The sequence below is a fragment of the Cottoperca gobio genome, chromosome 11 (assembly GCF_900634415.1).
Source record: "Cottoperca gobio chromosome 11, fCotGob3.1, whole genome shotgun sequence".
Taxonomy (NCBI): Eukaryota; Metazoa; Chordata; class Actinopteri; order Perciformes; family Bovichtidae; genus Cottoperca; species Cottoperca gobio.
The window spans coordinates 20,107,496-20,132,130 of NC_041365.1; the positions used below are offsets into that span (position 1 = coordinate 20,107,496).

Here is a 24,635-nt window from a genome sequence, read left to right on the forward strand (position 1 = left end):
TAATATCCCATGTAGAGCTCGGAATTAAAAAAATCTTCATAACATGAAAAGAGCAGCCACCTATTACAAGCAGTCGTTGCATCCTCTCGTGATAGCTGCGTCGGAGAAAAAAGACTGAGTTCCAGACAAAGCCAGCATTGAAAATAGAGCAGCAAGTGGGATCCTTGGAGCTAATTACTAGCCGCGCCATGATTGTCTTTAAATTCCAGGTGGGCAGAACAATGGCAGGTCCAGACAAAAGAGGAGAACAAAAGGCCAACCCTGTGTGATGAAAGGAGGACATAAAGTGAATCCGCCACTAAGAACATGTTATGGGTGTGTGAGGTGTGTGCGCTCGTGTGGTCAGACTACCCTAAAGGTCACTGACAGAGTGATGACATTACGTGTTGTGCTAAAACGTCCAACGCTAATAATCCCTGTGTTTATGGGACATTAGTTTCTTGGAGACGGTGCTCCAAATACATACTATGTATACTGTATGGCTGCTCTGCACTGATTAATACAGAACATTGTTATTACATTAAAGAGACTTACAATAAGTGCAGACAACCAAGAGGACGTCCTTTCTTCTCCTCCTGGTCCTCCTGGTTTAAGTTATGAGGGGTTTTTTATTACTTACAAGGGAAATATAGGTGTTGTAGAACTACTTTTCTTGGCTGAACCAACATTAAAGCTGACCTTAACCACTCAACTGCATGTTCTTTTTAGCAGTTTCCAACTCATCCTCTTGGTTTTGCGTCTCTTCTTCACTGTTTCGGTTACCATTTCATTTATTCATGCAATACAACCACTGTACGCCATCTGCCCTGCACCAAACACACAAAATTAGCAACGAGCCGCTGAACACAGTGAATAATTCAGCAGCTAAAGACACATATTTTCTAAGGAATTGGTAGAGACCAAAACAGAGCTAAAAGATGATTTGATTTTGGACTTAGGTGGCCAAAACAAACAACACTGTTCTGTTACCAAGGCGTTGGCCACAGGAGCTGTATGAGGTGAAGATGTCCGGGTTGCAATGGCTTGTTGTGCTGCTCACAAGTGAACAAAACATAAATGCATTTGCAGGTTTAAAAGGGAGATTTCAAATTGTATAACACGGGCTTCTCTGTATTGTGTTTGTTATGGATCGTAGACCTTGAATATATCAATTGATAGATGCAAACCCCTAGAAAAGAACATCTACTCAAACATGGATCATTTCAATTCTGTTTCTCTCATAAGTGGATTTTTTGGCCCTACTTTAACATTTACTTTGAAGAAAGTATGTTAATGAAGCGGTCATTAAAACCCAATCTGTTGCAAAAACCAAGGATTTTCACAAACTAATGTTCTTTTTAATAAAGGCTTATGATTCAAATGTGATTTGAATTTGGCAATCAGGATATTTTTCCTCGGTTAGTTGTTTTTAATGGGGTCAGTTCAATTTGAATCGAACGTTAAGTTGTTTAGCTGTTTGACTATCAATTTAGCTGCTTCCTGCTAGGACATTTTGATTTTATTATCATTCTATTGCTAATCCGGTGATGCACCCTTCCTGATAGCTATGAAAGCTGCTAATGAGTGACAATTAGGCCAATAGCTAATGATAGCAGTCAATGTTATGAGGAAAGGCAACATTCATAATAATCGTTCAGATTGATTAATTATGCAGTCTGCCAGCTTCTATCAATTGATCTCCTGTGCTGCAAAGCTTTTATCTTATCCCGATGCCGGTCGTAGCAAGCATACTCCATCTGACCCCAGTAATAACAAGCACCACCGTGAGTGGTGATGATGGCAGGTTTTAAACCGAGTATCAAATTACTTTGTCTATGTGGGTGTGTGAGGGAGAGAGAGTAAAAGTAAAGAGACAGGGAAAAGGGAGAAAGAGTCAATGTGACAGTGTATTTTCGTCAAGTGTTTCCCAAAATACATCTCCTGTACTTTTCAGGCACACTAGGATGCTGCAATGATGCTCAATGGAGCTCGAAGTCTCCCCATAATATGCTATCATCCCCGTCACATATTATTTTAACAGCAAGCCCTGTGCACACACTACTGTTGCTCACACTCCAGGCCAGAGGGGGATGACAGGGTTACAGAGTCCACTCAGTGGTTCTCAGTATGTGTCCTACTACAGCGAGGGATGGTGTGTGTGTGAGACTCAGAATCCTGTCAGTACTGTGAGCAGGATCAGCCCTTTGACTAAAAAGTGTCAGTTGCCCACATGGTTGACACAGGCCTGTCAGCGGGCAGCTGTACCTGTGCATCCCTTACTGGGGAAAATATGATGGATCACCTGCTTCATCTTCTGAGCAGCCGCAAGGATAAAGATGGATGGCTCAGCAATGACGGGCAAAGAACATCTAAGGAATAATGCAACGAAAACAACCCATGGGAGAATATCTGATCATACAACACAATAGGACTGTTGAGTTTCTTCTGAGAATATCACTAACTAGTGTTCTGACCTGTGATTGTTGTGAGAAACTATTCTATACTATCCCAATCAGTTATGTATTCCTCATGATGGATGGCCAAATGGAAACAAACACAGAATGTTCTTTCCTTTCCTGCCTCAAATTCATTATGGGAGACTTAAACAGATGTGAAAGCATCTACAAACTGGAAGAAACAGTGTAGGAACAACACAAGAGCTGCTCCACTCATGTGGGGAAATATCTGATTATGAGTCTGTGGCACCAGAGCGTCGTTGAGGAGGATCGATAGTGACAGATGAGCGCAGTGGAGTGACTTCTCCCTCTGAGGGGCTACGTCATATCCCACCAGCGTCAAAAAGACTGGCAGGCTGTGCAGAGGTCCAGGCAAGCAAATGTTTGTGGACTAGCTAAACAGATCACGTAGGATCAAGAGTCAAGTGTGTTCCTGTCCTAAATACTGCTGAAAGGTACACCACTGCATTACATGCATTGATTGTAAGATTATTTGTATGTTTATAGTACAGAGTGGAAACAGAGAGAGAGATCGGACGAGGGTTGGACTCGAACTCGGGCATTGCCTTTCCTAGAACTAAATCATCAGTTAAAAGCAGCTCTGGAACATTAAAGTTGGAGATAGATTGTCTGATGTCCTTTGCATATAACGACGTCACTGTAATAGGTCCTTGCTGAAATGACAGTTTGAAATACAGTCAGCAGTCACAGGCCAGTGAATCACTGCTCACACGGCCACAAGGTTTCACTTCAGGTATACTGAAAGATTGTTTTTTTCCATTTCATATTTGTCCACAATTCAAATGTGAGTTCTAGCTTTCATTTCAACTTACTGGAAGTTACATATCATTCTACAAAATGTGTTCATATAAGCCATTCTACAAGGGTAGAGATGGCTACAAGTTGCCAACTATAGCAAAGGCCTCAAACACAACATTTCGTTTCAAAATGAATTAAGTATCGTTCTACGAGGATCTAAATCTTTGACCACTAGTATGACGGGAGGTAAATTGGCCAGTAATGCACAGCCACTAGTCCTTGATATACTGGAAAGATTAAACTTAATCAACCCACTTTTTAAGCTCTGTTAATAATGTGTAAAGCTATTACTGTCAAACAAGGCTAAATCTTTAAGGCTGTTTCCAAGCTCTCCGATCATAATGAGATTAAATCCACTGCAAAGGTCAAAACATTTTCCATAATCTCTTGATAAACAGGTTTCCACTGCAGATCACTAAAAAGGGGTCCAGAACACGTCCAGTGATCCGTTTGTGTTCCTCACTGTTGAGGGTTGACACGTATAATAACAAGGCATTGCTAATGTCTCTGTACACTTGAAACTGTGTGGCACGGCGCTCGAGAAATTCTCACAATGAAACCTGGAGGCTGGACTTGGTTGCATTTAGAAATGTCAGGTAATCCGTCTTTCATGGCTGAAAAGACAGCCGCCGGGGATACTCTCGTTTCCTCTAAAGGAATCAATGAAGGAGGTGCTTTCATTTGATAAAAGTAGAACAGGAGAAACGGGCTGAAAATACATTTAGAAAAGTGTGTTCCAAAGTAACTAAACTGATGCCACAAATAAATACAAACATTAAAGTAGACAAATGAAGGAGATGAGAAGTTATGAAGTATAAAGTGCACGAGATAGTCATGTTTGGCATACACAACAAGGTGTAATGCTTTTCTTTGTATATTAATCACAAACAGAGGCTGAGATCTCTCCACAATCTAATCTCCACAACTTTAATTTGTGCATTTTCTGTAACAGCATCTACCCCAGAGTTCCCTTTGTTCTCTTCTCTTTCCAATCCCACCAGTCTAAATGAATGGGTGAGTGTGTGCTGGGCTAGCTGTGGCAGGCTGGAGGAGTTTTGATTTATTTCCACAGCTCAGCCAAACTGACGCACTGACAGCGCGGATTGTTCTGTAGCCGTGATAAATGCCCCAAGACGCTCCGAGCCTGTTAAATGCGCTAACTCTAGATCCGCACAGGGCCGGGGAGGAATAAAAAGGCCTAGACGTAATCATAGAGTGGGCCGCTGTACTCGTTGCTCTCATTTCCACATCAAAGATAACAGTGATAGGATAAGACTGGTGACTCCAGCCGAAGTCGAATACATTATCCCTTCATGCTTGTTCTCCTAATGTGGTTAAAAAAACTATAATTGATGAATATGTGTTATGATAATCCCGCAGGCGCAATGTGTACAAATCATTAATTAGTTGGAAAAACTAAACAGTTCGCCTGCTACCTGAGCAGGAGAATCACCTCAAGAGCTTCTGCTACCTCATCATTACGAACTTATCAACCCTTTGAGTGTCTCTGTCTCCGTCCACACTCCCGTCTTAGCCAAAGTGAGTCAGCACTGCCTCCGTAAATCACACACACCGGCCCAGGAGACCGTGTGAGGGGAGTGTCGTCTCCCATCTCGCTCTGGCTTTCGACTGCTTTTAATAGGAGACCTTAAGGATGGCTGACTGACAGAGCTGAAAAACAAGCAGATAAATCAGCTTCTACCTACCCCAGTGCTCCTCCCAGCGCCCATCAGTCAGCTAAATGGGCAGCACTCGCCACAAATTTCAGCAAATCTGCACTCCAATTGGTGGGCGGTGAAGTGGGGGAGCGACGTGGTACTGTGCGTGTTTGTGCACTGGGGGAAATGGAACCAAACAAGCCTTTAGGTCGGATTTCCCCCCCCCCTGCATATGTTAACAGCCTCCTACATGAAAGGCAAAATCGCTGCATGCTTATCTTCCACCATCCGCGCTGAACGTCGGCTTTGGACGTTGAGTTAATGAAACATTCAACATGTTCTTAAGTCCGTACTTAACATCACTTGAGGAAATGTATCAGATCTGCAGCACCAAAAGGCTTCAGACAACTTCTTCCACCTGGAAACATGCGCTGAAACATTGGTGGAGTTCCTCCCAAATCTCCCAAAGAACGTATTCTCCTCTTTTTGTGTCTTCTATGTTTAGTAATATTATTGGATTCATGTTAGTGGGTTAGGGTTCTTCGTCCAGACTCTTAATCAGAAAAGAACAACAGAAGTCAGTCGTAGCTCCTACTCTTAAACTCGGGGGAAAATCTACGTTTACGTTTGCCGTCGTGCACTTGGAAACGCTTGGAATTCGAAAAATGATGGAAATTCTGTCTGTAACGCATCACGAGCCTCTAGAATAAAACATGGGTGTGAAAATAGACGTCGGATGAGTTTGCCTTCCTCAGAGCTTGGTGACAGGCTGGACTGATGTCATCCTACAGTAAGTTAGGCTTAGGGAAGGCTTACTTCCATCTCCCACAGGCCCCCTCACTGCAGCAGAGCCTGATGTATGCTCATACTGTAGACCTGACATATTACCAGTCACAGGGGCAGACCCATCCCCTCTCTCAGGTCAGCGGCTCTAATCATCATCCCCACATCAGGACTTCAGTGTTAGGTGGATCTGGACTGTTTGGCAGCAACCATTTGTCAAACCCGAAGCCTTCGTGGCGACTGGGCTCCTGACAAAAAGTTTAAAGGCATTTTATTCCAGAGGCGTCCCGCCGGCAGTGACTGCTCCGAGTGTCCACCTGTGTGTGTGTGTGTGTGTGTGTGTGTGTGTGTGTGTGTGTGTGTGTGTGTGTGTGTGTGTGTGTGTGTGTGTGTGTGTGCAGTAAAGAAGGGGACGGTGTGATCCGGTTCACAAGCTTCACCGTCTTATTAAATTATCTCTACGCCTTTAACAGCAAGGCCCCCACCCTTCTCTTTCCATCTCTCTCCCAGGCTAAACATTTGTCTTTCCACTCATGGGTTTTTGTATTCCATTGAGATGGGTTGCTGGTGGCAGACTGATGGTGGGAGAGGGGGTGGGGAATGGGTGCAAAGTCCGCATTCAGGCTCGCTGTTTTCCATCTCACTGCTTGGTTACAGCACTCAACAGGCAGGCAATACTGAAAATCAAAGCCTGGCTGCTCAAATATGGCTTTTAATTAATGCAGTTTGTTACGAGTGCTTCATACGGCTTTGTATTGATCCCCTAATATTATTTTTAAATATTCATGAGCATAACAATTGTCCGTGTAACTGAACATTTATGTAAATATTGCACATATTTCTCTCTTTATATGTCGATATTCTCAAGGTCTTTTTTCATTTGTTCCAATATATTTTATAATGTGTACAGAACAATTACTTTTGACTCACAGTCACACCTACTTACAGTTAACTACTCTTGTTTGCTATATTAAAAAAAATCATTTCCCCCGAGGAGATCATTAAAATGTCAGGCCACTTCCTGTGTGGTACAGACCGTGTGCTCTCCTGTAGCACAGCATCACAACCTGCTGTGACGGCGGCGACCTCAGAGAGCTTCGTCTGATTGGCCAGGTGAGTGTTTATTTAGCGACGCTCCATTAAGTCGACATAGCGACTCCCATCACGAGGTGCAGCACTTTGCCTCGAATCAAATCGACAGGTGAGGGGCTACAATCGCTGTGGCTATTTCCATAATGCCAGGCTGCAAAAATAACTAATGATAACGGCTGCGGAGGGAATTCAGAATCCTAAGTCAAACTTAATATGAAAACAACAATGCCTTAATACCACATTCGAAACATGTTTCAAGCATAAACATCACCTACAGTGTGCCGTTTTGGCCGGCACTATCTTTTTTTGCAAACAAAAGTGACAAGGAGGAGCCAACCACAACTGGCAACGCCGTGATAGCGACCTGTCAATCATGAAGGTAGCTCATAAATCAAACATCATGCTGCATTGAAAAGACTTTAATTAACAAGAGACAATAAACTCGTTAGGGAAATGTTTGAGGTCAAATGAGAAGTTGCGTCATTTTCTCATAGACTTCTATACAATCAGACTTCTTTTTGCAAAGAAGAAGAATTCAAATTAAAATGCTGGATATCAATTAGAAGAAAAGAGAAGTTTAAGGCACTTCCACATTTGTTTAATCTTCAGACATGAAGGTTGCTCTTTTGAAAAAGACCCGCAGCATTAATATATCTCATATACGAAGAGGCCCCAGCTGTCCTATTTAAACACTGTCTTACGATGGAGGTGGGAAAAAGACTCATCAATCTTCTTACATTGGAGCGCTCCGATTTTAACGATGTAGTTTTTTGGGAGTGCAACAAAGTTTTGTCACAGATAATTAAACCAATCAGGCATCAACCTTCTGCAAAAACGAAAACAGAATCTCCAAAGCTGCTCTGCTGACATTTAGTTTGTAAAACAGTCTACCCTTTTCAACAGCGCTCTGAAAGCCACGGTCAACGTAAACACTTTACTTCTTTTTCAGGATCTGTGACAGATGGACTTTTACTGCTGGAGCAGAAAACTAAATGACGATGACGAGCAGAGAAACTGAGGAGGAAGGACACAGAACAGACCAGAGTTATATTTATGCCAATTACAGGAGTTTCAGGCATAACGGCTCGTTTACACATTTCCTTTCCCGCTCTTATAAACCTGCCCATAAATTGATTATGTTGCAAATGAGCCGACACAGTTGATGATATTTATTAAACAAAAGGAGCTTTTTTTTTAAGGATTGTTTCCGTGAATCAAACAAAAACAGGCAGAAAATAACGCTGAAGGTGAAGAGAACAAGTCTGAGATATATGCTCTGAGATAGAAAATAAATATGTTTGTTTTTCCAAACAAGCTTAACATAACCATATAAACATAAAATTAATCCGCTTTACATTTTAGCCGACTCAGTGAATCAGAGCCATCCTCTGAAGCCCACCATTGAAATTCAGCAGAAACAACAGAATGTGTCGCTAATTAAAAAAAACACTCGCATTATCAATCTGTAATTATGTGGCGAGTTTCAACATACATGACCTGACGTTGTTGCAGCTCCACTGGTTCTGCCCAGAGCTAGAATCATTTACTAATGGCCTCCAATAACAATAATAATAATGAGCTTGCAAACAAATCACAACTTGATTCTGGCCGTTTCCATGTTCTCCCTTTTCTGGAACCTGTGTGATCAGATATTCATAGGTTTCTATGGAGAGTTTGTTTCTCCATGCAAAGACGTCAGAGTCTCTCGTACAGTAACTCAGGCTCCAGGCAGTGTCTATAAATACATGTTTTTTGTGCCATTAGGTGACTGTATATTAAAGGGAATTAATGTTTAGGACTGGAAGTGACGGTGGAGCCGTACAGCTCCTTTTAAATGCTTAAGTGCACGATGTGTCTCATATTTACCTTTAAATCCAGTCTGATACTGATGCATTTAATGAGCCGATTTACCAACAATATATATCGTCAGGGGCCCTTTAAAATGCACTATTAACATTGTATATGTGAGTATTTCCTCCTCAATGTTCTTCACTGATGAACATAAAACCCTGGATCTGTTTTAAGGGGTGAAAAGGGTAAAACTCTTAACGAATAGATATCAGCAGTTCATTACTTATATTAAGACAATGCTTTTCTGTATTACACATTTTATGAAATGTTATGTTTAAATATGTATACAAGGCATTCTCTTGTTAAATATGAGCTCATTTCCGGAACAGAAATGTGAACGTTGCATAAAGCAGGTTCAAAATTCTTGTTTTATTTTTACAGTTGATTTCGGACTTCTCCTCGTGTGTCTCCAGAAATAAGAAAATACTGTCAACAGCCATGAAGTCAATAAAGAAAAATGTTTTTATAAAGTAAAGTTTTCTTTTCTGAAACTTTAGCAAGTGGCCATCCAGATAGAGGGCACGAGATGACGTGTACGTTATGCTTCTGAGACTACAAGTGGAGGAGGACGCCCCGTGCTGAAGGACTCACATTGAGAGCGAGATCGGAAGTAATTACAATTTCTTTAAATGAGCACATGTGAGCCACAATGGGGATCCTGGAGAAACTGGCGTGTATACCGAGCAGCTGGACGTCGGCTGGAGTGCCGGTGAAGCATTTCTTTGATTAGTTGACGGAGCTGTGCAGTGTAGGAACACTCCCTGAACGGCAGCATGTCACACACTGCTCGTGGATACGATTCACAAGTGTGACTTTTAAGCCGAACACACACACACACACACACGCACACGCACACACACGCACGCAGTGTAGCAGCGCATTATTCATCTCCGTGGAGGTCGGCATGAATGTTCCTGCCACGCCACAAAGTTTAAAGGTCAACATGTAGTTACTGCCCAGTTACTCAAAATCTCAAGCTCATCTGTGTTTTGATGGAATAATGCGACAATGCTGCGACTGTCATGGGGGGGGGACGGGGGTGTAACCCATGACAGACCCAATTTACATTCGCTAAAAAGATCATTATGAAGCACTAAGCAATTGTAGTAGCCGTGTAATAACCTGTAATACATTCCACATTAGTTTGTCATTTTTTATTAAGAAAGAAATGAAATCTTTCTTTCTTTAAAGTCTTCAGACGCTTTGACTGTTCCAGGATTGAATGCTTGTAATCAGCGTAGACATGAGGTGATATGGTCCTTCTCTGCCTCCCAACGGGCGGAAAGTGAGTCGTTAACTTGCGTAACATAACCAATTACTTTTATTTAACTTCTCAAATGTAACCACGTGTTTGAAACGTGGACCGGCGGTCTCTGTTCAGCACGAAGCTTCGGGGGGAACGGCAGGAATTCATTTTTACTGAAGAGTTTATTTGAAGAGTTTGTGACACATAAATCTAAATCCGCCTCCTGGAGGAGTTTAAATAAACTGTCAGGAGAGAAATGTTCAAGTGTATCACGATGAGGATATAATCATCATGAGATCAGCAGGTTCTACAGTCTAATGAAAGAAAAGGTACAAACCTGCGTCAGAGCGGCAAGAGGTGGAAGAAACAGCTGACTGACTAACCAACATTTCAAAGGGGAATAAACGTGTCAGAAGAGACTCAATCTCCAGCATGAACATGGAAGACAGAGCACAAAGCTTGGGAGGAAAACATCACAGCAAGTAACAAACTCATTTTCATATCAACCTGCAGTTTGTCTGTCAGTGTGAGGCGTACAGAGACGCATCACTGTGTATGACACTGTTACACGCACCTGTAATTGAGCCTGTGATAGTCTCTGTGATAGCACCTGATAAAAGCATTCTAATGGGCTGAGGCTAATTATCAGCCTGCGAAGGCCTGGGCTGGAACTGCAAAAGTACTTTAACAGAAGGAATGTCAGTCTGAAGATGGGACGTTATCTCAAGCATCTGCTCACCAGCGTTCCTCTTGAGGTGCAAGTATCTCCAGTATCCGCAGCACATTCACTTCAGTGAAGTGTTTACCTTGATCCCCACGTTTCTGTGTCAACAGATTTCCTACATCTCCATGCTTGATCTGCTGTGTCGCTTCATTTTGCACATTGCGTTCTCTTTGCAGAAGCAGGACAGCCCCAGCTGACTAATCAAAATGCTGGCAGAGCCCAAAGAGGGAACGGGAATCTCAGAAAACAAACAGCCGCAGTAAATCAAAAGTGATTTCAGGGGACGATCACAGATGGTGTGACCGAAGGACGCTCGTATAAACGCTGAGCGTCCTCAGTGATTCACATATTTCCCAAGCTGCTGTTTACACTTCTCCAAAATAGCCTGTAGGTCGTTATGAATGCAAATACAATGTATGTAATAACTGACAGGTGAAGAGATGTCACGTAACTGTGACATAACTGTGATAAAAGCTCATCTTTCTTTCTTAATGGAAGATGAGATAAGTTCTACAACAGTCACTTTTAGCCTTGATGAAATCGTTTACTTCGTATTGCACAGAAAGCAACGCAGACGTAAGAGACTCACCCCACTGCAAAGGAGCCAGCTGCAGGTGCTCCAGGACCAGCTGGTTCAGGACTCCCTCCACGCTGGCTTCTCCTCGGCGCCGCAGGGACGGGTGGGGAAAGTTAAGGTGCATTTCAAGTAATCAACATGAGAAACAGTAGCAGTGTAAAAATATTGTGATTGTAAATGGCTGAAGCTGCTGAGACAAACGCTTTCACTCGTGGGTCGTCTGCTCCTGTATTACGAACATCGCAGCTTCATCTGGAAACTTTGTCTTGTACTCCGAAAGAAAAGTTTCACAAATGTGTTTCTAGAAAACATTTTAGGCGACAAACGAGTCATGCAGCTGCTGAATCGCTCTGCATTTTACTTTCCAGAGGTGGAAACTGATTTGCAGAAAGTAAACTCGTCCTAAACTTTAGGCAACCGAGGAGCATCCAAAGGGACACTCGCTCATTCCAAACACGATGCGGCGTTACCAGAATGCATTGCATGGCTGCTTACATACAGACAACCAATGGGAAGCATGGAAATGAAAGGCCCTGCACGCACATCATTACTCTGATTGGTCGAGAAGATGCAGACGGAGACGCAGCAAACTTCTCACTTGTGTGCAGCCGCATAGGCGAGTGATACAGCTGCAGGACCTGATCACTAAAAGTCATGAAAATGTGCATTCTAGTTATTAATATTAATAATGTGAATAATAATATGTTGTTTTGTTCCTGACTGTGTGTGTGTGTCACGTTTAGTGAAAGTTCTCATGATTTACTGAATCCAGAACTATAACTTGATTATCATCTGAATTATTACATTTACAATAAAACAAGTCAATGATTGAACATCAGCTGGGAGGAAACATTCCTGCAGCCTCCCTCGTATTCATAGCACAGAACTGTTTACACTCTTCTTCTGGGAGATTAGGCCAAATAGACTTTGTGAGATATTTTTAAAGATGTGAAAGCTGCGTATGTTTACTGAGTGTGTGGATGTATGCTCCTCATATTACACACACATCCACAAGAGCAAAGTTAAAGAAGAAATACCAACAAATCATTCATAAAGGTGGATAATAGTATCAGCAGTGTAAGAGTAGTCAGTTCCTATATATTCTAACTGTCATTGATTGATGATGAATCATTTGGTTTACAATTATTAACACAATATTGATAAGGGGGAATTAAAACTCCCTATTTTTCGGCTAAATTGGTTTGTCGACAGGATTACGGAAGAAGTTCTGGCCCAATGTTCCTAAAAGTTGGTGGAAGATTGAAGCATGTGCCAATAAAAAAACATTATAATTTTGGAGTAGATCTGAATCACAGAAATTATATTTAAACACAAACTATCTTTCACTTTCGTTAACATTGCGGCAGGTTGTTTGTGTTGCATTCATGGGGTGTTGGAAAAATCGGAAAAATTAGCTCCCGACAGGGAAAAACTCTTTAAATTGGAACAAAAACGTAAATCAACGCGTTGTTCAAAACGCTCTGAGCAATAAATATGCGACACATCTTCCTCGCTCATGTAAACACGGAAGTCGGAAGAACGACTTCCAAGATCGGGACAATCCGAGGAGCATTTGAACGCACCATTGGCCTTGGCGGAGGTCGACATGTAGAGATTGTTTCTGTAACCTGACTGTAATAATAGCATTAAACCGGTCACAGCGTAAACTATCAATGTGTGAAAGCTGCATCAAAATAATCATGGCTGTCAGAGAGCAATTACCCAGATAATATGTGATGATAAGAACACAGATGATAATTTACACAGCTGACATTTGCAATAATTGGCAAGACGAGCATCGCCTGGAGCACCAAACTGGTGTGTATTAACCTTTGAGGGAGAGTACGCACGCAGAGGCAGCGAGAGAAGGACAAAACCTACTGCGCTGAACAGTGCCGGCTCAATCTTTCCCAAACTCGCATGTCACAACATGCACCTGCTTCTCATTAGAATGGACACAGGTGAACAAAGGCAGCGTTTTGGCTTTGATTGCATGAACATGATGGCTTTCTACTCTGAGACTTCGGTGGAAGCGTTGGGTAACAGGAGCAGAACGTCTTCACCGATACAGCTCGATGTTACAGCAGCACGATGATCGACAGCCTGAGCATCTGATGTGCTGCTATAATCCTCAGTGGACCCTCATACGAGTCAGTATTTCATAATATGCAGACGTGTTCATTATTCACACTGAAGCACTGCACAGAGTACAGACACCGTGTGATGGTAGAGTAGCCCTGTATGCACGACGCCACCAGTCAAGACTGTCTTTCCTAACAGCACGCTATTGGAGAAGGGGTTCTGTCTTTCATTAAAACATGCTAACATCTGTTAGCATGCTAAAATGTTAGCCACATACTAAAACAGTCACACAATGTGAGCGTGGACAGTGGCAGCAGGCTACGCACAGCCGTATCTCTCAGCTCGTATCACGGTAATAAGGTCTGTAAACTTTTACTGAACATCTAACTAGCATGAAAACGTTCGGGTCGGCCTAACCCTAACCATACATTTGGTGAACATCGTTGGATTCATTTATCTGTGGTTGTGTGAAACAGGATTATATTTTAAGACCAAACGCTCCAATATGGGGGTGAAATCCAGTTTCAGCTGCAGGGTATCATATATATTTGTCAACACATTTGACAAATCCGTCCCCACAAAGAAACACTGTGTGGATGATCAACACGCTTGTCCACCCACTAAACTTATTGTCGACAATCATTTACGAGTTGAGTGCACACTATTTTTAAGTCTCGCACCACAGTTCTTCCTGGCAGAAGAAAAAATGGACAAGTCATCGCTTACATTAATTCAAAACGTCTCATGCAGCTTTTTTGAAAGGCCTTCAAAGAGTTGCTCGGAGAACTGGTGTTTAGACAGTTGGGAAGACTCTTCAGAACTGAGTTTGGAGAGATGACGTAAATAGTAGTGCCTGAGGAGTACAGCTGAGCACAATGCCTGTAAGGTGATTAAACAAGTCCTAAACTGAACCTCAATCTGTACTTGAAGTAACATGCTGTCGCTTCTGGCTTAGACGATCTGGTATCTGGATGTACAATGCTGACAGCTTTACAGGGAGTTCCAATAATAACTAACTGAAGTGGATAGTAGTGCTGGTTAAGGGGGCGACTGAGACGAAGAAGTAACTTCCAAACTGCAATGACCTCTTCAAGGGGAAGACACGCACAACCAGTCCCGCCTTTATTTCTTCCATTCCTCTCACTGTACATGGCAGAGTGAATCCCTGTAACTGAACTCCATCAACAAAACAGGATTAATATTGCAGGGAACTCGTAAATTACAAATTAAAGAGACTGTTACTTTGCTCAGGGCCAAGCGAGTGCTTCGGAGTGTGACACGCATTGTGATCAAATTTCTTATTTCTCGAGTTCTTTCGTGTTGTAAAAATAAAAAGGGAAAATCCACCCTGAAGCAGAATTTACAATGTGCTGCTTCAAGGATGTCAGACGGCTGAGTTACTAGTTACACACACACGTCTCCGAGTGCAGGAACCGATAGCATCAAGACTCAACTTGATAACATCAAGTGACAATCGTGCCGTTGGTCCGTTCACACTGAATGAATAAGTGACTGAACATAAAGGGAACATGTAGGGAACATGGGCTTCAAATGTGACACTTATCACATACGTTTGTATTAAGTAAGTCATAAGTTCAATATTTAGCGTTGCACATTTCCTAAATGTTTCCTTCTTTGTGCTACAGGATTGTTCTGTCGATGACGTAGTTGCTAGATCGTCTATATGCTTGAAGAGTTTAAATTCACATATTGCAATCATAACATGTTCTAAATTGGATAAAATGATCAAACGAGACGTTTAAGACGGATCTTTGCAACATCAAAAAGAGTGCTATCAGATTTACTGCTGGGCATATATTTGTATTTCATTTTCTTTCTTCATCGCTGCCTACATGCTGACAAATTAATTGTAGATAAAACAATGCACATGATGATGGGGGCGTTTACGCCTTCATAAAAAGGAGAAATATAATGGTAACTTCAGGAGCTCAGAGATTGGATTCATCATTAATTGTATACCGTGCGCAGCAACAACCTGACAGGCAGTTCTTCAATCTCTAAATATGTGGACCGGCAACTGCAAACTGATGAGCAGCTCTGGGCTGATACATGGCACGATATGCATGATGACTAGAACCTCTGTTTAACTGCAGAAGTTTTCCAGGAAACCCAATAAACTTTTATGGAACTTGTGCACTTTATATGCAGGAACCAGCTGCTGGAAGTTTTGGTTTGTTGGATAGAGTTTCTGCAACTTAAAAGGTCCCTCCTCCCGAGGCAGTACTTTCAGATCGCCCGGGGACTTTCAGAGTATTGAAAGTCACCAACTGGAGAGAACTCTGCAAAACGTAATGCACAACCTTCATGCAGGTCGCAAGCAAGCATTGGACGTCACTAATCCAATAGCACATTGGTGGATTTCCCTTCGGAGTCACAGGTGGTGAAATTAAAAAGGTACCGACTTGAGAAATGACGATGTAGTTAAAATGTACTTAAAAGCACATTACTTCAGACATGGTTGTCAATGGATCTGTTGACGAGGGAACCTCCTAAGTAGCCAGATGGATCTAACTAATGTGTTACGTTCATATTGCTCTTATTGTATAATCGACAACGGGTGAGACATGGTCTTAAGTCGCGTCTAACAAGCCCACAGAACACAAATACTAACCATCTATAAGTTATACCTGCAGTATACATTGTTTCTGAAGGCAAGTGTGTTGATGATGTACATGATAAGACAACAGGCTGACAGCAGACGGCTCAGAGCAGCGTGCTGACAATGCTGCCAATCATTACATTGGTCGGACCACGAAGCTCGGACCAATGGGAAAATGTTGCATCATACAGATGCGTGTACTTGACACAATGCCACAGCCACACACACTAAGACATCCTTTCACAGTGTCAGAGTGGGAAGTACTTCGCCATACGCTTTTCCATCTGACAAGTTCCCTGCTGGCTAGAGGGCCTCCAGATGTAGGATCCAGATGTCCTGTATCACAGATCTGACTGTCAACAAACAACAACACTCAACAAACACGCTGCGTAATACGTTTGTTTGACACCTTATTGGGGATTACGACATGTTTGGTTCAGTAGAGAATGTAAACCTTTACCATCTGTATCTACTGTCTGTGTAGCAATGCTCAGCTCAGGCTGGATTCTCTGATGTAACTCTAGCATTCATGTAGCCACTGGAAGGATATGATGCTCCAACAGATGCCCAGATTGCTGTTGATCTGGCAGCCCTGGGCATGCTGTCGCTCCTCCTCCAGCTGTTTGGGGTTAGTGAAGCGAGCCGTCTCCTGGTCCGGCTGAGGCAGACTCTCAAAGTCAAACTTGTCAACCTGGATGGCCATCCTGCAACAGGAGAAGGGAAAATGACTTAAGAGATACAACTTTCTGCTTATACGGTTTCCGATTGGCCAAAAGAAATTTTGATGATGACATTTTAGGGATCTGGGAATGACAGTTAGATAACTTTCATATTTATTCAACCTTAATGTATAGTCGAGATCATTGAGGGTCGACCCTCATTTACAATGAAGCTGAATCAATTACACAAACACGATTACTGATGAGAAACAATTATAAACATAGTTAAAGCCATTCAAATGTTTCAATTAGGGACAATTATTTGAGATACATTTGGATATTTAAGATGTAAAATCAAAGACAGTGTGTCAAAAAAAAAGCATTTTGCATTTAGGATAGATAATTTGACAGATTTAAAATAAAATACAGTTATTTTACTTACTTATTTATACATTTTGTAAGTTAATAAAGATTCAAATGACTCAGATTTATGGATTTCAAGTTGCGTATATCTGATTTTTAAAGCCAGTGTTCAGCTTTGGTCATTTTTAAGTGTTGTCCGACATACAATCCAAATATATTCAGTTCACATCGAGCAATTCAGGTTCAGAACTTCCCAAAGGAAACAGCTGTGACAGAAAGGAGGCAATAGCCATAAAAATAACACCTGAAATATTGGATGTGAATTTAAAAACAATTTTAAAGTGTCAACTCGAGCCCTGCACAGGAAAGGGTTGAACAAGTTTCACCAACAACGTGTTGGGGAGAACTATACATTTAACATTCAACAACTGACTTTATGCATTTACATATTTCTACTTGAACAGATCAGTCGTCTCTGGTCATCTTCATCTACTGTACAGAATATTTCCTCGCCTACACTTGTGCCGAATGACAGTCGATGCAGCGGCTCTGTGTGGTTTGGCGAGTGTCAAATTGTGTATGTTGTCTGAACAAACACCCTCAGGCCTCCCCCCCCCCTCCCTCTATGTTATTTATTAACAAGAGCAGGGTGTCCGTTGCCAAGGTTACGTCACATGTCACGTTGAGTATTATAGTTTCGTTGTACCAATCTAAACCCAGACTACACCTGTGCTCTCAAAATGACTCTAAATACCAATGCAGCATTCAGGCTCTCCATTCAAAAATGGAATTACCAATTGTATGTATTTTTTCTCTCCCTACACAAATCTCTGTGGAGTTCAAAGACACGAGGTGCAGACGTCCTCAGGGGAGACCAGAGGGGAGTTATATGTGATGAGTCCTCTGCATGAAGCCGAACACCTGCTCCGCCTCCGTAAACTGACGTGCAACAGCACATTATCACCGTGTTAGCAGGCAGATACGGAGCGACGTTAGCATTCATTCCTTTTTTTGCTCCGTTTTGTTCTCCACCAACTTCTGAGGTAAATATCTGGCTCTTAACGCAGAATCAGAAAGCTGTGCAGCGACGCAGTGTGATATGTCTAAGGGCTTTTATTGTGAAAGGGAGATAGCGACCCTGAGGCAAGGCTAGTAGGGAACCAATCCAAACACATTATTCTACAGCCGTTACATTATGTCCACGTGTACATCATAATGATAAGTTACACAAACATTTATCTTCATAATGTTGGACGTTCTTCACCAGGCAGTCGCTAACTGTGTATGTCACACAGTTACGAGCTTAAACACTAAAATAATGTAAACGCTACCTGGAAAGATGCTACGAGTTGTTACATTGATTGTTAATCTGGTTTTAGCATTATCTCAAAGTGCCTCACTCTCCAGTTTATTCATAGAACTTTGTCGCCCTCCTGATAAAAGCCTTTATCCCCAAACGTAGGAAGAAGTCTTGTTTTAAAGCTCTACTAATCAAAACGTACGTGAGGAGTCGCTCATCACCCGACTCTGCAGCTCCTCGCAGCACTACAGAGCGTTGTACCATCTTTTAACTTATTGTTTACACATTCTGCTCTCACTAACACACTCCAGCATCTCCAGCAGCAGCAACCTGTGTGCTGCTTACCTGGTGTTACACATCACACCGGTCAAAGAAAGTCAAACATGTTTCTAAGGAGCTGGCAGAGACTACAACAGCCAAAGGACATTTGTTTATTGGACTTGTGACAAGATGCAAATGTTTGTTATAGAATATATGTTTGTGTTAGTGCAGAGTTGTTCTGCCATATTACTGCAACCATCCACTGTGGGGAGTGGGGAGTGGGTTTCATTAGCAGCAGGTGAAACTTCTTAAATAACATGTCATCTTTTAATGTATCTGAAAAATCAATGAAGCAGCACGTCAGGAGAGAAGAGCTGAGAGACGGACACCATCAGAGTCTTCTCCACACAGAGAGCACGGACAAACGGTCAATACAAATCACTCTCTACTTATAGAAATATGACTTTGAGGTGGGAAGTGCAGATCACCTGGACATGTGTCTCCACAGGAGCTTCAATAAGAGGAGGAGTCTCACTCTGACAGGGGTCACGCTGACCGACACAATTTATTTCTCAAGGGCGGCGGTTAGCAGTAGTCACTCCGACACACAGATCACGGTGGATCCATGTAACGATCGCAGGTTCAGAGGGCGTGATGGCTCCCTGAGGAGTCTGAGCACCGACAGGAAGATGTTTACTCTTAAGAGCAATCATCACGTACGATGTATTAAAACACAAACAGATACTACGAGGACCGTATCGATCCAGCAAAGTAATGCAAAGTCATGTGACGTAGACCGTGAACGTCTTCGCTCATTATTTCACTTTGAATCGGAGCTGCAGCCATAAATCAACTAACGGCAGGAAAATAATCGGAATTACTTTAATCGTCACAAATATGAAGCTTTTCTTCTTTTCTCTGATTTATTTCATATTTAACTGAATATTTGGGGTTTTTGGAGAAACTGGGATTGTTTCACTATTTTATAGACCAAACGATGAATCTGCAGCCCGACGTCCTCACAGCGAGAATCATTACAGGTGATCTGCAGCCGGACCGCTCTCACACTGTGCTGAGAAACATTAAAGAAATACAATACAAGAAAAAAACATCTCTTGATGAGTCCACACACACACACACACACACACACACACACACACACACACACACACACACACACACACACACAGGGGGAAATGCAATTAGAATTACACAGCCTTTACAACAAGGCAGCACACAAAATAAATAACCATTAAGACTTCAAAACAAAGGCGACAGGAACGCGCCTGTTCTTACTGCGACACACTCAGATGCAGCCCCCCACCCCCCCCGCCTTTGAAGATTAGTGGCACCGGGTTTATGTCACTGACTGAAGTCCATTCTTCAAATGGGCTCTGCTTTTCATTCCGTCTCCTTCAAAAGCGCACATTACACATTAAGTCTAAAAATAGCACGGCGCAACGATGCAAACGGTTCGAACACGAGGAGGCCGAGGCTGCGACTCAGACGCACACGTTCAAATCAACAGTTCAGATGAGGAGCAATGAGGAAAGGCAACAGTTTAGCACCACCACCAAGAGTGTGTGTGTGTGTGTGTGTGTGTGTGTGTGTGTGTGTGTGTGTGTGTGTGTGTGTGTGTGTGTGTGTGTGTGGCTAACAGTAATAGATTAATGACTTTGGGAATGACAGTTTTATAAACTGATAAAGTTTTAAATGACTGAATATTCTTAAAGCTAAGCTGCTAATTTGAAGCCGATATTTATCTTCAATTTTTTGTCGTCAAACTGTCGAGTATTTATTTTTTCTCAGACAAAGGACAAAATGTTAATTTGTGTTAAATGTTAAACCCAAAAAAACTCAATCTATAATAATACAAACCCCCAAATGAATCACTAATGATACAGTTGTGCTTTCAGCCGGAGCGTCGAGTCTCGTTGACGAGGGACACGACACACACGTTACCATATTACGGCTGCAGAGACCAAACTGCGTTTCAAGGTACCAACCAAGATTTAAAGAACTACTTTATACTGCAATGATTTAAAGTTCCTCTCCTGACATTGATTAAACCCTTAGAAATGCATCACATTTTATATTTAGAAACATATCTCCACGTCTGCATCACACGTTGGCTCGTCCGCGCTGAGTCCTCGGGATAAATGGATGGAACAGTGCGAGGCTTTAGAGTTTTGTGGCAAAACGTTTCTGATTAAATTGTTGGAAACATTTCTCCAAACCTAAACCTGCAGATCCCAGTTGAATCTGGAAGATGTGGCTGAGACGTTACGAGTTTCACGATATACTGCAGCAACTTCTCTCTTTGGTAAAACATGAAGTCTCAACATTTCTTATTTTACAACTTTGCATCGTTTTAAAACTTCTCTGATACTCCTCGTTTGCACGTAGCGTAACGCTAATGACATGGAAAGCCCCGCCCCACAAACTGTGACAAGTGTGTGACGTATGGAATGTGGACTTTAATCCAAAGATTTAAAAGTTATTAAAACTATTTGAGTAAAAACTGCAGCGTATCATGCAGAATGCAGGATATTGATAAGAAGCAGACATTTAAATATTACTTAGTCAAAATCAATAAGATGCATTGGTACACGGAGGAACGCTCTGGCGTTGACTGATAACTTCGCTCATGAAATGTTTTGCAGAATATATTTTTTTTAAACTACGTCAACTTGAACAAAAACAGCAAAACTTTTTCAAAAAGTTCATAAAACCAATGAGTTTAAAAGTGAAGCAGATTCAATTCAGAAAAAGCAATTTAAAGCATAAGCAAGTGCAAAGAACAGCTCGTGTTACAAAGACCCCATCCAACCCCCAAGCACCCCTAAAAGTGTTTTATACTGAGGCAGGGGAGCATTAACAGGCCACGCTCCCCCCCCCCCCCCCCACTCTCCTTCTTCCATTGATTTTATTCTGGAGTCTTTTAAGGATTACACCGTATCTGGAGGCTAATCTAGCCTATTAAAAGGCTTTTAATAACAACATGTGTGCTGAGCTGGGGCCACCATGGAACATCTCTCGCCCTAATTCCCAGTCCATCTCAGCTACCTGCCGCCCCCCAGGCCCTCGCTGATAACAGCCTGCGTGGTCTTTATTTCCCTGGCCGAGAAAAGGCGTCAACAAGGTAGATAGCAGATTGGATGGATGGACTGATTCCACCCAAATTTCTATCTGCTCAAAAGGGTGAGCAGTGAATCAGTTGGTGTTTAAATAAACCCTACAAAGACATGCACGATCAAAGCAAACCTGCAGAAATAGGCAATGTTATTCGTGTCCATGCATACAGATGGAGAAGTCCATTTTCTTGTCAGTCTGCTGGGCTTTGTTTTGGCCAAGAAGCATTTTTGTCAGGTGCAAAAAAGAAATATTTTTTATAGCCTGCATCCATTTGGTATTTTGATGACTCACAACGGGTTTGACTGGTTGAGAGTCGCTGCAGAGCAGAAGGTGTGGAACAGAGAGTTGTGCTCAGAGCAAGTGAGCAGGCACAGTCATGGATCCTACCTAAATATTTATATATATTTATATAAATATTTATATATATTTATATAAATATTTATATAAATATTTATATAAATATTTATATATATGTTATATATTATATATATTTATATATATTTTTTATATTAAAATATATTATATATGTATTAAAATATATATATTATATATATATATATATATATATATATATTAAAATATATATCATATATATATATTAAAATATATTATATATATTAATATATATATTAAAATATATTATATATATATTAATATAGATATTAAAATGTATTATATATATATATATATGAAAATATATTATATATCTATATATATGAAAATATATTATATATATATATATTCACTTGTATACATTGTAACAAAAACACTGCCACAATCCACCGTGTCCAGTGTTTCATCTTCATTATTTTAGCAGAGATGAGTACAAGTCACAGGACTGTAGTGGCTTCACTTAGATTTGGATAATATAAAACTTTATATTATTCTCATGTCTCAAACCAGATCATAGCCTGTACCAAGTGCTCTGTGTGGCCTGAACATGATAGTAAAAACAATCCTTTGCTCATTATGTTGTTTAAAGTGTTACGTTTCCTACATGCATGTTGTTGCACCACGAGGCTCAGTGGTTTTACAATGTCAAGTTTTCCTGACTTTGCAAACTGTCATTTTATGGATTTGAACCACTTTCATGTTGTAAGAAAACTAAACCAACGAAAGTAAATGATTGCATATGTTTGCGACCCCTGGAAGACATTGCAGAGCTTTAGTTGTGTATTGATGTGTTTGGGACTGAAGTCGACAACGGTTTGTTATTTTCCGGCCGAATAAAAGCAAAGCAGACGTGTATCACTACGTATCATCCTGTCCTGTGTCCTGACACGATACTGCTAATTACTCCCATCATGCAATACGCTGTGGCAGTGAAGCCTTTTTAATGGCAGTAATAACAGCAGCTTAGGGTGAGTTGGTCACAGTGAAATGACCCCTTCCTAATTAAATGCTGTGTTTCCTCAGACCAAAAGTACATGATAATCACATCAAAGCACATGAGGCCGCTTTCATCCGACCACTGCAGAGCCATGAATCACGTCCAGCCGGAGGTCTGCTAACTCATAATAACAGACGTTATGTGCAAATGCGTGCTCACGGGCAACGACTGCGGCTGTAGTATTGCATCATGCTATATTACCCGTGTAAAGGTATCAAACTTATTTGTTTAACGTCAGCCGTCTTGTTGTTTCACGTGTGAAAGGAGTTCACTCGCGTGTGTCCGTCAGCATGCTGCGAGCACAGTAAATCCCGTGCAGGCAACATTTCAGCAGAGCCTTTTTGCATCTTCTTTAACAGCCTGTGATTGTGTTACGTCACTCGGGAGAGGCTGCGAGCGCAGAACGCACCGAGTGTGTGTGTGTGTGTGAATGTTTTCACAGAGGGTTATTTTTACCTCACGTGCAAGAGCTTAAGGGCGGAGATCCATAGAGGCCCGTGCAGAGGCAGGCAAGAGCAACAGTCTATTTTTAGACTGCGGCTGACTGTGTAACCCTTTGTATGCAGCGGCTGCAGAGCCGGCGGCGCTCCATCCGTCCGTGTCTCGCTCAATATGATGAGCTGCAGCAAAATCGAATCCTTACTGGCAATTACTGTATGCGGAAAGGAATTGAAGAATGCTTCTGTGCAGACAATCATTTAATGTGCCGGCTGTCATTACTGGGGTTGACACCGAGCTATTTTTGGCTCTGCTGCTGAAACCCTGAAGCTCTGTTTGGGGCATTTCGTCATTAATAGCCCGCACGGTAGTTAAAGGCAGCGTATTGGGACACAGAAGGCAATGACGTGCAACTAAAGTCCCCTGCTGGATTTCAACAAGGGACGTAAATAATAACACATGTGTTACTTTAAGTGAAGTGGGTAATCCAACGACAGCAAAGGGCTTAACCGCAACGTTACAGGTGACTGGAGCAGGTAATGGCTGCTCAGATAAATCTGCTATATCCATCACATGAATATATGGATTTGGTGAAGACGAAGCACATTTACAGAATACCAACGCTGTAGAAACATGAGCATGTCAAAGGAGTGCCGAGAGGTCTGAAGCAGCCGGACGGTGTAGAGTACAGGAGGGCAGGATGTTCCAGCACCTTAACTAACCCATCTCCAGAGAGCCAGAGGGGCTGAAACGCCCTCTGGGGAACGCATCATTTCAAGACGGGTGAAAGTAAAGAGAGGTGGTGTGAAGCTGAAGGAGAGGTGGAGCAACAGCAGACGTACATCTCAGCAGTCAGCGGTCATGTGTCAGGAAACATCGCTCCTGCGGTCCGTCCTCAGCGGAGGCATGTTTCTGTGTTTTATCAGTCGTGATATTGTTCACGTGATGAGCTCGTACACTTCCACAAAGTTAGAACAAAAACAAAAAGGTAGATTTCTTTTTTTTAAGGTTGTGACACAAATCCATCAAATGAAGATACACACACTAAGGCTGGGACTGTGTGTGTGTGTGTGTGTGTGTGTGTGTGTGTGTGTGTGTGTGTGTGACTGCAGATGCATTATGTGCTCCGCTGCCATAAAAAGTAGCACAAGAAGGGGAAAAGGTGGTCGTCATGGAAACAAGCTTTGTTTGAAAAGCTCATG

At 41.9% G+C, this 24,635-nt stretch overlaps 1 protein-coding gene across 2 annotated transcripts in view; it reads right to left on the reverse strand.

The window, feature by feature from the left end:
* trappc9 (trafficking protein particle complex subunit 9) overlaps window positions 1–24,635 on the reverse strand; it is a 169,787-nt gene that overhangs the window by 39,657 nt on the left and 105,495 nt on the right. For both annotated transcript variants that reach the window (XM_029442845.1, XM_029442844.1), the window contains 2 exons: window positions 16,438–16,591; window positions 11,198–11,288 (listed from right to left, as the gene is read on the reverse strand). In XM_029442845.1, the coding sequence (XP_029298705.1) occupies window positions 11,198–11,288; window positions 16,438–16,591 (245 nt within the window). The remainder of the gene's footprint in view (window positions 1–11,197; window positions 11,289–16,437; window positions 16,592–24,635) is intronic.